Here is a 14405-nt window from a genome sequence, read left to right on the forward strand (position 1 = left end):
ATGTGCTTTGAACCACCTTGTGTGGCTCAGTATGAATATTTGTTTGATAACATTCTTTTGAAGCCCAACTTGTGATGTTTGTTATGGGAGATTCCAACATTCAAAGTATATTCAACATGAGGCTCAAGTTAGTGAAAACGCAATGCTTTCATTTGTCTCCAAAAATAGAATTTTCAGCCTGAGCTTTATTAGTTTTGAAACAGGAATGTATAAGTAGGAGTCTCTGCTTCTTGTAACCCTGTGGCAGGAACACACCAGTCAAGTTCTGATAAATTAAAAATTATGCATCCCAAACTTATTTTGAATGGATGTACCATCGTAGATTTGACTGTAATCTATAGAAATTCTTTTTCTATGCTGCCCCGAGCGATGTTTTGTTTCATCAGAAAGGCCATGGGAGAATCTCTCCTCTCTTTCTTAATATATGTATTTCAAAATCACTGTGATATGTTTCTGAAGTTGTGAAATATGGTCTAATGTCAAAACTGCTCAGCAGAAGCCATGAAAGTCATATCCTGAGACCAGGGTCATTAGTTAATCATAACTTTGATCCTTCTATCTTGCAGCACTAAAGCGCAGTTACACTTGCAGTTTGTGTCATGTGATCCTGAATTCCATCGAACAGTACCATGCTCATCTCCAGGGATCAAAGCATCAGACTAAGTAAGTGGCCTTAATTAACTTTATTCAATTTTCTTAGGCTTGTGCTCCTTGGCAGTGCCATGTGTTTGCACCTGACTTCAGTTCTTCATTGAAAACAACATGTATGAAAATGGTACAAGAATAAGGACAAAGGCGGAAAAGATATATCACTTTAGATGTAGTAAGAACTGCTGACGCTGGAGTCAGACATAACACAGTGTGGAGCTGGAGGAACACAGCAGGCCAGGCAGCATCAGAGGAGCAGGAAGGCTGATGTTTCGGGTCAGGGTCCTTCTTCAGAAATGGGGGAGGGAGAAGGGAGCTCTGAAATAAATAGAGAGAGGAGGGGTGGAGCTGGGGAAGGTAGGTGGGATGGTGATAGGTGAGTGCAGGTAGGATGCTGCCTGGCCTGCTGTGTTCCTCCAGCTCCACATTGTGTCATCACTTTTGATGGCTACTTTTACGTTCCAGCTCTGCTTTAGGGTTCCTGCTTCCTGCCTAATGCATGCAGAAGTCTGATTATGGCAGTATTCTGATTGAGCCAGAACCATAGATTTGCATAAGGGTTGTGCCTCTCCATTATTTAGCTGACCACTCACATAATTTCCAACCTCCCCAAACCCCTATCTCTATCACTTTGTTGACCATTGACAGCGGAGATGAAGTTTTCATTGAATAGAAATATAAACGAACGATGACCATAAGTTGGGAAGAGCTTTGGAAAAAAATAATGAAGGTGCTATTTGTACTTAAAGAAATCATATTTTTGTTCCACCATACAGGATAATGGTTAACCTGATTAGGTCATTTCTCACTGCAGTTTCATATTGTTCGTGTGCAGGGGCAAGACGAGTAGTGTTCACCACAAACAAGATGTTGCAATCAAAGCAGAAAGATATTCGGCCTGCTCCTAAAATAAGTAATTGGAATATGAATTTCCATGCCAGTGTAATGCCAGGTGTTAAGGTAGCAGTTTCCAAGAACTTGCTGAATGTGACAAACAGAATCTCTTTTGGTTGTTCAAAATTAACAACATACTGCTCAACTAGCCCATGACTGCACAACGCACAATCCAGTTTATAACATTTGATGCAATTCACAGATGGACAATATTTGTTACATAATCCTCAGTGTTGCAGAGAACCAGTTATGCTGACAACCAATTCTGGATCCTCAGTTGAGCGCTCAGTGTCGTGCATTTTCATTTACTGGAAGCAATACGTATTAATACAAAAGCCCTGTACTTTGTTGAAAGAAAGAACATGCACACACACTGCACATGTTTCAATGCAACAAAGTAGGTGACATTCTCTGGTTCATTTCTCAAGGCAGTATTCTGACCACTGAAAGTCAGCCAGCCCTGTTTAAAATTTAAACAAAGTTTGGGAGTTAACCATCATTGTTGTGGTTGTTACAAGGTCAGAGTTCATAGGATATGAATTCCCTGATTGGACCAGATTAACTGCCCCAATCAGGGAGCCCTGGCTGTCAGACAAGAACAGAAATGTCAGACATCCTGTTCACTCTGAGAGTTGGCTCTGAGGAAGCTTGATCAGTGTCAAAGACTCTCCATCTGTGAATAAAGGGTGACTTGGTGAAGGGATTATGGCCTCTGTGGAGTTAATTCAATCATTAACTGGTTCATTCTCCATGGCTTCATCTATACCAATGAAAGTCCACCTGCCAACTAATCAGCTGTCTCCTCTCAGACAGTATAAATGTTCTTTTCACTTTGTATTGATGTCTCTTGCAAATTGTGCCGATAAGTGCGAGACAATAATGTGACTGTCGTATGAGTACTTATTTTCATTCCATTCAGTCTCCCCATTGTTAACACTAGGGCAAGTGGTGTGTGTTTGACTCTAAAAAGGTACTTTGACTCTTATGCAGCAATGCTTCTGTCATCTCCCATAACATAAGAAATTGCATGTGGATATTATAGAATTGAAGAGTTTAACAGTCATGTATTCCAAATAACAATTGTGGCAAACAGTACATTCCTTGGACAGATGTGTGTCTGGGACAGCATTAGCTTGGAGGTTACAAAAGAGGAGCCATGGAGTGCCATGCTTCAAGTGATTTCAGTTAAGATGGAGATTGAGATCATTATACTTGTAGTCACGTGCTCTGATACAGTGAAGATCTCAAGAGCATGCCCCTTAAAAGTATAATGACCATAACACATAACGCAGCATCCTCCCCTTCCTCTTTCTAATGTTAAAAACCTATCGCAGACAGGTATATTTGATCGCACACAGGCACATGTTGTCAATTTGCGCAAGATAGGAAAAACAGAGATTATAGGTCGAACATTTCGAACTTCAATTTGATGTTTTGGAGGTTTAATATCCATGATTGACTTGTGAGTGTATACCTGTCTGGAGACATATCCTGTGTTTTGGTTTGCACCTGATTGATAACTTGGTTGTCTTGCTGCTGGTTGTTGTCACCCAACATTGCCAACACAATCATTGTCCAATATTCATCTTCTCTCTCTTTGTGCATGATTGTTGTGCCATTAAATTGGTCTGACTGGCCTTCTGTTCTTTTACACTGTGGCACCATGATCAGTTATGACTTTGTATGATGTTGCCAGATTGTGTACTTTAGAAACCTTTGCTACCGTCAAAGTGCCTGTTTTTGTATTTCTAATTTGCACGCTCTGGCCAGTGTACAATTTTGGTACCTCTGCATGCTCAGTTGTCATGTTTTATTCTTGGTCTTTAAAAAAGAATGTCCTCAGAATGGCGAGACAGTTGATTGCTGTGCAATGTCATTGGCATTTACCTTCTGAGCTTAAATTGTGCTGGGAATGGTAATCCCTTCTGCATTGTTGTTGCACAAAAATACAGCAATGCAATGCAAAAGTCTTATATTGTTGCTCCACACCATGTGATCATGGATTTAATAAGACATACTACATGTTCTGCTGGACTGTTTGACCATAGATAGTGGGTGATGATGTCGTATGGGTCATTCGCCACTTCGTACACATCTTGAAATGGTTTACCACTGAACTGTGATCCATTGTCACAGACTATCTGATCGGTTAGACTGGATAAACTGGAAACATGTCACAATGGTCACATTCCTTAAGTTGCTAAGTCATTGAACAATGTAAAATTCAGAAAAGTAATCCATCCCAAGGATGTAATCTTGCCCACGCACTGTGAATCAGCCTGTTGCTACATCTGTCAATGAGTGGATGGGAAATCTTGTAAATGCAGAGGCTTCTTTCACATCGATGGTTGAAATATTTGGCGTGCCTGACATGATTCAAGAGTTGTGGGATGCTTCATGGTTCATACCTAACCTACGCATCTGTTTAGCTGCTTAGATTCACAGAAATTAATGCGAGTTAAGGATGAGAAATTTATTCTTTGTTCAAATACTCCATTGTCTAAAGCTATTGTCAGGTGGTCTTCAGTTAGTTTTCCAAATATCTGACACCAAGAAATTGGGAGTCTTTTGTTGATGACCACTGTTGCAATCATGTTGTACATTGCCTCCAACAAGATTTTTTTTACCTGATGTGGCAGTGTTTATGTTTTCTTCCATAACTGGGTGGCACAGTGGTTAGCACTGCTGCCTCGCGGCACCAGGGACCCAGGTTCAGTTCCACCCTTGGGTGACTGTCTGTGTGGGGTTCTCCCATGTCTGCGTGGGTTTTCATTGGGTGCTCTGGTTCCTTCCACAACAAAAAGATGTTCTGAGGAAGGGTCACCGGACCCGAAACGTTAACTCTGTTTTCTCCTCCACAGATGCTGCCAGCCCTGCTGAGCTTTTCCAGCAACTTTGTTTTTGTTCCTGATTTACAGCATCCGCAGTTCTTTTGGTTTTTAAAAAGATGTTCAGGTTTGGTGAATTAACCATGCTAAATTTCTATGACTCTATGAACTGAAGAAATTTAGTGTGGATACCATGATATTAAAGAATCCAACAGACATTTAATACAAATAATTATTATATGAAATATGTACGTAACAGAATACAGACATTGTATTTCCTCAGACCTTGTCGGGCTCAAATTGACCTAGTAGTTTAGAACAGCGAAGCGCATTTCCAGCAGTGTCATGCTTCAAGTGATCTCTGTTAATATGGATGAGATCTTTAAACCCTTCGGTCTCATGCTGTTATTCAGTAATGATATTGTGAGCATGTCTATTTAAGATACACTGACTGTGAGTTATAATTCAAGAGTGAGGCCTTTGCCTCCAATTAATTCCAGCCCATAAGATTGTAAATAAATAAGCAAAGGAATGTAGGATAGTTTAGTTATTGCAGGAATATTGTCTGGACTAATGAAAGCCTACAGACTTTATTAAAAATTAAAACAGCAATTACATCGAGCATAATTGGTCAACAAAACCATTCAAAGAGAACTTTTTTTTCCTGGGAAATCTCCATTTTGTGTGTACAATTGTCTGATTCCAAGTGAAAATTGATAGAGCATTTCTCATTTTCAGCATAACCTTTTTGCAAAGCAGGTCCCTTGTCCAATTTGCATCTCACCATGCACCAGATTAAGGGTTTGTTTTTCTTCTGTGAAAGATCATTGATTTTCATGGATTACAGTAGGAGAACACATTTTCATGAGTTAATCCATAGTTTACATCAGAGATATTGTTTTATCCTGTCCACATAACCAGGTATTCAAATTCTCTTTTATATATCTGAACACAGTGAATAATATCATACTTTTTTAAATTGGATTTTGCAACACAATTTGCAAACATGAACATGGTTATTTTTAGGGCCTTTGTAAACAGTTATTTTTGTGCCGTGAAAATAACTAAATATTACACCACCTTTTTTCACTGTCTACAATAATTGAGAAACAAATCTTGGCTGAATTTTGCTGTTTCATGCTTTTTGCTGTTACCAATCTATAAGTTGTCCAACAACTTAGATTGAAGGAGTCTGCCTCATGAATTGCACATTGTCACATTTTTCTGGACAATTCGCACAGCTCCCTGGTCACCTCATTGGAAATGCCAGCACTCCCTGAACCCGCATGTCTTTAAGAACTTGCTGCATTTGCACATTAAACTTTAGTTGGCACACCGCAGAACGCCTGAGCTGTTGTATATCAGCTCGGATACCTACCTAATGGAATGATCGTTGCTCAAAGCATGTCAATCAAACTCTTTAGCACAGGGATGGAACAGTTTAAACTGTTTAGCCTCAGTCTGTAGTAAATTCCCTTCAGAAACTTGAAACATTTTTCACTTCAAGTTTTTTTCCTACTTCTTTCTGAATCGTTGCTTGTCTCTCTCTTATTCCACTCTTACTGTCCTTCTTGCATTGTGTTCTGGGTCTGACTCGAATTCATCAACCTTCTCCATCAGCACTATTTCTCATTCTTAGTCCCTTCAGACTGTTGATTCCATTGCTCACTAGAATACCAGATGATTTGTTGCCAGTTATCAGCTTTCACTTCCAGCAACTTTGAGGGCAGTTTTTTTTAAGCTACAAGTTGACGGAAAATATGTAGCTGATGGTGCGCAATAGGAGATGCCCTGTTCCAGCAAAACCTGTACCAATTTCTTGAGTTAGTAATCCTCCCATTTCATAGGGCTGTGAAACCTTCATAGGATATGTCCATCAGCACACTGCTAACAGTTCAGACTGTAATCATACTGTCACTGCCAGGCTTAGACCACAAATGTGAATACGTATGGGGATAAGATGCATAAGGATGTTGTCAGGGTTGGAGGGTTTGAGCAATAAGGAGAGGCTGAAGAGGCTGGGGCAGTTTTCCCTGCATGTCAAAGGTTGAGGGGTGACCTTATAGAGGTTTATAAAATAATGAGGGGCATGGATGGGGTGAATAATCAAGGTCTTTCACCCAAGATAGGGGAGTTCAAAAAACTAGAGGGCAGAGGTTTAAGGTGAGAGGGGAAAGATTTAAAAGGGCCCTCAGGGGCAACGTTTGCATACAGAAGGTGGTGCATATGTGGAATGAGCTGCCAGATGATGTGGTGGAGGCTGGTACAATTACAACATTTAAAAGGCATCTGGATGCGTGTATGAATAGGAAGGGTTTAGACAAATATGGGCCAAATGCTGGAAAATGGGACTAGATTAATTTAGGATACCTGTTTGACATGGACGAGCTGGCCCAAAGGGTCTGTTTCCATGCTGTAGGACTCTATAACTCACGAGGCTTGTCGTCAACTTTATATCAGCACCACATGAGGACCAGTGACAAGAAAGCCCTGCACTTCTTCCAGAAGGCAACTGCATAGCTCTGGTCCCCAAGCTGCCAATGTTTCATTTCTGGAAATGCCAGATACAAGAAAGCAATTTCAGTGAAAATTTAGAATATGCACATATGCACATATGAATATGAATGTGATTGACATTTAAGTATCTCCAATGGGCAATAAATGTTGTCCTTGCTCTTGCAAATATTGTCAAGACCCACATCGCATGAAAGAATAAATTTCAAAGCAAGGAGATTGAGCCTCTGTCAAAGGTCACTCTCATCTTTTGGCTCTGGTAATCAGGTAAACTGGAGCCTGACACCCTGAGCTGTCATGGTCGAAGCAACAACATTACTGCTTCACTAGTCACTTGAATGATATTAATAAATCTATTGACACATCAAAATAACTGTTATCTTGTAATCCTCATGTAATGCCATTTTTCATGTATGTCTTCCCCAGCTACTGACATATTTAACCTTTCTTCATGGCAAATATATCCATTCCCAATGATATAAAAACGTTTATGTGATATTTTGGTTTGCTTCTGATATGTGAACCTTACACTTTCACTCTAATTGCTCAGCAACAGCTGTAAAGCAATAAAGGAGACAAAGTGGAAAGAAGTGCCCCGTGTGCAATTAGTTCCCTGTAAAATGAGATTTTGCTTATGGAACAAAAGCTGCTGTATCTCATCTAGTGAGTGAGTTGCAGCCTGGAATCTAACAGAGGTTCAAATTGTGCAGGTATCTACAGTGAAATCATGTTTCTTCAAGGTTCCCATGAGGCTAACTCTAACTTATCAAACAGCTACTGTTCAGAGTTCTGGCTCCATCACCTACAAAAATAATGCACTCAAGGCACAATCCTTGTTCTGCTTTAGTGATGCTCAGCAACATTATCCGGCAAATGCCCATTAGAACTCCAGGTGCTTCAAGCCCCTCCTTACACAGTCAACTGTCAGCTCCTGTCCTCTGGAACTCACTTGCTACTTCTCTGTTTGTTTTATGATCCCCCTCCGCAACTTTACAGCGCACCTCAGAAAGTTATTTTCTGAACAGCACATAATAAATCCCCCTGACTTTTCAACGACTGCGTGGGCCACTCTTTTGTTGAAATAAGCTGGGGCATTTCATTATGCCAAAGGAATGCAAGGAAAAGGATTATTAAAGCAGCCAAGGGTAGTGCCCTCAGTTCACCATACTCCCTGGGGCAGAGCACCTGGCTTCCATTAAATACTGAAGCACAGTAGAGGTAACAGGCTGATACTTGTTTCAAATAAAGATACCTTCAGTGGCAGTGTAAATCATTTGGAAAGTCAGCACTCAGAAGCAAATCAAATCAAATGATTAGTTCCAGCGACATTAATTCACTGTGTGGATAATGAGCTCTGGAATTCTGCTTCTTGACATTCAGTGGTTGACACTTCGGATTGCCAATATCTTACTTGTAAAGTTCAGAATGCGGACCCATAACGCACAGCACATCCATTTAAAAACAAATCAGATAAATCACATTCCAGTGATCAAGCAGCGCCGGTTTTTGTTTAATAAAACCTGAAGATCGCACAAGGAAGCAAAGGTTTAAAGGGTCAAGGAGCTTGGAAGTTTGTGAATCAGGTACAAACAGTGCCCTAATGCAGTCTGCAAAGGTGGAGAAAATTCATACTCACTTCCATTTGACGAAGGCAGTGCGTTTCAGGTTTCTAGGAACAGGAGATGAGGGTGCCTAATGGCCTTAGAAATACAAATACCTGAAGTAGAATGCATCAGTGACACACCATACTTCACATCTGTTCATGTGGCAGAGATAATTGTTACATCACACGTGAGAAATGTACATCTCTTCAAGTGGGAGGTGCAGTGAAGATATCGAAATCATGCAAGGTTGTCAAAAAGGAGGGTGTTTGGTCCATCATTCACTTCTGACAACAGGAGAAAACACCTTAGTATACATTCCTCAGGACCTCCTTGTCCTTTGACATGGCACCATATGTCCATCCCATTTCCAGATCCTGCCAAAGTAGTTTTTGCCAAAGCATATCACTCAGCTTCTGTATCTACTGTTGATAATAAGCTTTTCACCCATTACACAAAAAAAGTTAATGGAATATCAAGCTGGATACTTCTGTTAATAACCTTCATGCCAACGTGTTACAGATTTATTTGCCAATGAAAGTCATGTGTCACAATTTATCTGTTCAAATGTTTCACAAATCTACAAACAAAGAACAATACAGCACAGAAACAAGCCGTTCAGCCCTCCAAACCTGCACCGACACATTTTGCCCTTCCATACTAAAACTGTCTTCACTTACAGGATCCGTATCCCTCTATTCCCTTCTGACTCATGTATTCATCCAGGTGCCTCTTGAACGCTGCAATTGTGTCTGCTTTCACCACCTCCTCTGGCAGCATGTTCCAGGCACTCACCACCCTTTGTGTGAAAAACATGCCTCGCGCATCTCTTTTAAACTTCCCCTTTGCACTTTGAACCTGTGTCCCCTCGTAATTGACCCCTCCACTCTGGGAAAATGCCTCATACTTTCCACTGCAACCATGCCATTCACAATCTTATCGACTTCTATCAGTTTGCCCCTCAACCCCCTGCATTTCAGTGAAAGCAAACCCAGTCTATCCAACATTCCTTCATAGTTAAAATCCCTCATACCAGGCAACATCCTGGTAAACCTTTTCTCTGCCATCTCCAAAGCATCCACATCCTTCTGGTAGTGTGGCGACCAGAACTATATGCAATATGCCAAATGTGGCCTAACTGAAGTTCTATAAAGTTGCAGCATAACTTGTTTATACTAAATGCCCCTTGCAATGAAAGTAGGCATGCCATAGGCCTTTTTTACTACCTTATCTACCTGCACTGCCACCTTCAGTGATCTGTGGACCTGCACACCTAGTTCACTCTGCATATCAATTTTCCTAAGGGTTCTGCCATTCAATGTATAATTTCCACCTGCAGTTGACTAATTTGAATTAGTTCTGTCTGTAATCTGACCCAATCAATGTGGAGTAAATTTCTCAACACAATGTCAAAGACTTACTGGTGACAGCCAAGGTAATGAAACAGGTTGCTGATCAGCATTTGTTCCTTGCAACTAACACTTCTGGAAATTACCATACTTGCACAATCCATGTACAATGCAGGGGAAAATTTGAGCTACTTGACTGTTTTTAGTGAATTTGTGAAAAGCTAGTCTCCGTTTTATATCCATATGTCAAATCCTGTGGCTTGGTGGAGCTGGTGGCATCAATGCATGTTCCATACCATATCACAACAAAATTGGTGGAGTGGCAAATAGTAAAGAAGATAGCCACAGATTACTGGAGGAGAGAGATGGGCTAGTCAGGTGGTCTGATCAGTGGCAAATGGAATTCCATCCTGATTAGAATGAGTCGCTGCACTTGGGAAGGATAAATAAAGCAAGGTAATGCACAAAGAACAGTAGGACCCTGAGAAGCACAAAGGATCAGGGGGACAGGTAGATGAAGGAGTTAAGAAAGCATATGGAATACCTGCCTTTATTAGCCGAGGCATAGAGTTTCAGAGCAGGGAGGTTATTGCAGGAACTGTATAAGAAGTTGGTTAGGCCATGGAGATGGTGGAAAGGAGATTTGCCTGGATGTTGCCTGCACTGGAGAGTTTTAGTTATGAAGAGCGATTTGATAGACTAGGATTATTTTCCTGGAGCAATGGAGACTGAGGGGCGACATGATTGAGATGTATAAAGTGATGAATCATGTCTAGATATATGTACATATACAGGATGCAGAAAATTATTAAGACAGTGTCGACAAGAAAAAAAAAATCTTTTCCCTTGGTGGTGAGATCAATGACCAGGAACAATAGAGTTAAGCTGAGGGGCTGGAGAATAAGAGAGGATGTGAGTATTTTGTTTTTTCACCCAGAGGGCGGTGGGAATCTGGAACTCAGTACCTATAAGGCTGGTACATGCAGAAACTTTCATAACATTGAAGAAGTATTTAAATATATGCTTCCAATGCCAAGGCATACAAGGCTATGGGCCAAGTGCTGGAAAATGGAATTACAATAATTAGGTGGTTGCTTTTGACTGGTGCAGACTTGAGAGGCTGAAGGGCCTATTTTTCTGTGCTGTGACACCTATGACTCTACAGCAATGGCTTGAATCATGATGATAACCATGTGGAACTGCAGATTTGGTTTGTGAAAACAAAATGGCTGTCAAAAGTGTGAAAAATAACTACATCAAATTTGCAAAATAAACTGTCAAATACTGGCATGGAGAGGGAGATGATATGGATGAACAAGGAGACCCAGTGTACTCAGACTTTCAGTAGATTTTTGATAAAGTCCTATGTCAGAGTTAACATGTAAAATTAAAGTATGTGGGATTGGGAGAGTGGACTGATATGGGTAGAGAACTAGTTGGCCGATAGGAAACAAAGTGTAGGAGTAAATGGGTCTTTCTCTGAGCAGCAGGCAGTGACAAGTGGAGTCCTGCAGGGATCAGTGCTTGGAACCCAGCTATTCACAATACATTTTAATTATTTAGTTGAGGGAACTAAATGTAACATGCCCAAGTATGTAGCTGACGAAAAGCTGGGGAAGAGGGTGAACTATGATAAGAATGCAGAGGTGCTTCAGGGTGGTTTGGACAAGTTGAGTGAGTTGACAAATGCATGGCATATGAAGTATAATGTGGATAAATGTGAGGTTATCCACTTTGGTAGCAAAAACAGGAGAGCAGATTATTATCTGAATGGTGATAGATTGGGAAAAGAGAGGTGAAATGAGATCATGGTATCCTTGTACACCAGTCACATGCAATTGCAGTGGGCGATGAAGTAGGTAAATGGTGTGATGGCCTTCATCGCAAAAGGAGTACAAGAACAGGGATATCTCCGTGCAATTGTACAGGGCGTTAGTGAGACCATATCTGGAGACCTGTGTGCAATTTTGGTCTACTTTGTGAGGCAGGCTATTCTGGCAATGGATGGAGTGCAAAAAAGGTTTACCAGACTGTTCCCTGAGATGTCAAGACTGATATATGAAGAGAGACTGCATCATTTAGGACCATGTTCACTGTATTTCAGAAGAATAGGAAGATATACCAGAAACCTGTAAAATTCTAACAGGACTAGACAGTTGAAAAGCAGAAAGGGTGTTCCTAAATGATTGGAGAGTCCAGAACCAGGGTTAACAGTCTAAGGATATCGGTAGAAATGCAAAATGAGCCTGTGGAGTTCTCTGCCACAGAAAGCAGATGAGGTCAAAGCATTGAATGTTTTCAAGAAGGAGTTGGATTATGTTCTGATTGCTTAAGGGATCAAGGGATATGGGGAGAAAGTAGGAATGGGTATGAGTTGGATGATCAGCCATGATCATATGTTATGGCAGAGTAGGTTCGAAGTGCTGATTGGTCAACCCCTGCTCCTATTTTCCCTGTTTCTGTGTCTTAAAACTTGCTAAATCAAATTCATTGCACGAATGTACAAATCATACTGTTGGAGCAACCAAAATTACAATTTAATCCGAGTGGGCTTTTCCCCACCTCTTAGTGTTGCAAAGTCATCATTTTGTGGAGGAGACAGTGCTCATTCAACGTAAGGTTTTTTTTTTAAAACTGGCAATTGGAACAAATTTTAATGTGTAAAGCCTGTGCTCTGCATTAATATTCAGGCAGATTAGTTTGAAATGTATTTTGTGTAGCTATATAAGAATATCAATGCAACATGATTGCAGTTATTTTAGTGACATTTGCACAGGTGTTTTGAAAAATCAAATAAGTGATTGACAACATAATTCCTTGTCACTTCCCCTGTGATTGTAACATTATGAAAGCCAATTACGCTGACAATCAAAGGGCCAGCCAGTTTAGTACTTCACCTCATGATCTGTGTGTTCTGTGCCTCTTTGTCTTCAATATTAATGTGAGCCTAATATAATTTCATTCACCTTCCTCGAAAAATTTATTGACTCACTGTTCATTAATTGCTGCCACTAATAGCAAAAAAAACTTCATCCCTCTTAGTCTTGGTGTGGGACTGAATCACTGGGTTTCAGCTACTTGATAGATTCAGGTTTCCTTGTCTGCAGAAATATGAATATAAGTTCACACATGCAAGATTTCAGACCACAACATGCCAAGTTGCGATTGTACTGACAAATTTCAGACATACGTTTCAGAAATGATTGTTGCGTCCTTTCTTTCTCATTATAAGGAATTTATCTAACCAGAACAGGAGGATGAAAATGATACAACTTGACATTGAAGAAGACAAATCACCCTTCTTTTTAATGTAGAGCTGTTTTCCCTCAGAATTTCTGTCAGAACAATGGCTTTCCCCGCATCTGACAGGATTATTTACTGCACTAAATGAATTGATTTTTATTCATTTATTGCTGTGCTTTTTGTTGGATATTTTGGAGACGGCTTAAAAGCCAATGCATCACTCGGATATTTTAATTCAGGATAGTTTTAGTGAAATGTAGATTTAGATGAGGTACAAAAGCAGCTTGGAGACGGTGCCTAAACCAGAAAGGCAAACATCAGGGTACTGACAGTATTTTTTTATTCATTCGGGGGATGAGTTTCACTGGCTTAGCCAGTATTTGTTGCCCCAATAGCTGTTGAAGAAATGCTGGTAAACTGTTTTATTTGAACTGCTGAAATCCATTTGGTATAGGTATACCCATAATACTGTTAAAGAGGGAGTTCTGGGATTTTGACCCAGTGACACTGAAAGAATAGCAAGATATTTTCAAGAGATAACAAGGTGTAGAGCTGGATGAACACAGCAGGCCAAGCAGCATCATAGGAGCTGGAAGGCTGACGTTTTGGGCCTAGACCCAAGATGACCCTTCTGATACAACAAAGGTGCAGAGCTGGATGAACACAGCAGGCCAAGCAGCATCATAGGAGCAGGAAGGCTGACGTTTCGGGCCTAGACCCTTCCTCTGATGCTGCTTGGCCTGCTGTGTTCATCCAGCTCTACACCTTGTTATCTCAGATTCTCCAGCATCTGCAGTTCCTACTCTCTCTAAGATATTTTCAAGTCAGGATGGAGAGTGGCTTGACTGGGAACTTGGGTGTGGTGGTTCCCATGTAAGTACTGCCCTTGATCTTTTAGACGGTCGTGGTCGTGGGTTTGGAAAATGTTTTCTGAGGAGCTTGGTGAACTTCTGCAGTGCATCTTGTAGATAGTACATACTGCTGATACTGAGCGTCGGTGGTGGTGGGCATAGAGTGAATGCAGTACCAGTCAAGTGTTGCTTTTTCTTGAATGGTGTCAAACTTCCTGAGTGTTATTCCTCACTGCTCCAGGCAAGTGGGCAGTATATTATAAGTAAGAAATAATATTGACACACAAAAATAACATGCAATAATCACCTCCAACAAGGAAGAGTCTAACCATCTCCCTTTTATGTTCAGGGCTGGATGAACACAGCAGGCCAAGCAGCATTCATAGGAGCAGAAAGGCTGATGTTTCTGGCCTAGACCCTTCATCCTGCTCCTATGATGCTGCTTGGCCTGCTGTGTTCATCCAGCCCTGCAACATA

At 40.8% G+C, this 14405-nt stretch overlaps 1 protein-coding gene across 3 annotated transcripts in view; it reads left to right on the plus strand.

Annotated features, from left to right (window-relative positions):
- Positions 1-14405, plus strand: part of zmat4a (zinc finger, matrin-type 4a) — a 158277-nt gene that overhangs the window by 123865 nt on the left and 20007 nt on the right. For all 3 annotated transcript variants that reach the window (XM_048618679.1, XM_048618682.1, XM_048618683.1), the window contains one exon: positions 567-663. In XM_048618679.1, the coding sequence (XP_048474636.1) occupies positions 567-663 (97 nt within the window). The remainder of the gene's footprint in view (positions 1-566; positions 664-14405) is intronic.

The sequence above is a fragment of the Rhincodon typus genome, chromosome 40, assembly GCF_021869965.1.
Source record: "Rhincodon typus isolate 14 chromosome 40, sRhiTyp1.1, whole genome shotgun sequence".
In the NCBI taxonomy this organism is placed as follows: domain Eukaryota; kingdom Metazoa; phylum Chordata; class Chondrichthyes; order Orectolobiformes; family Rhincodontidae; genus Rhincodon; species Rhincodon typus.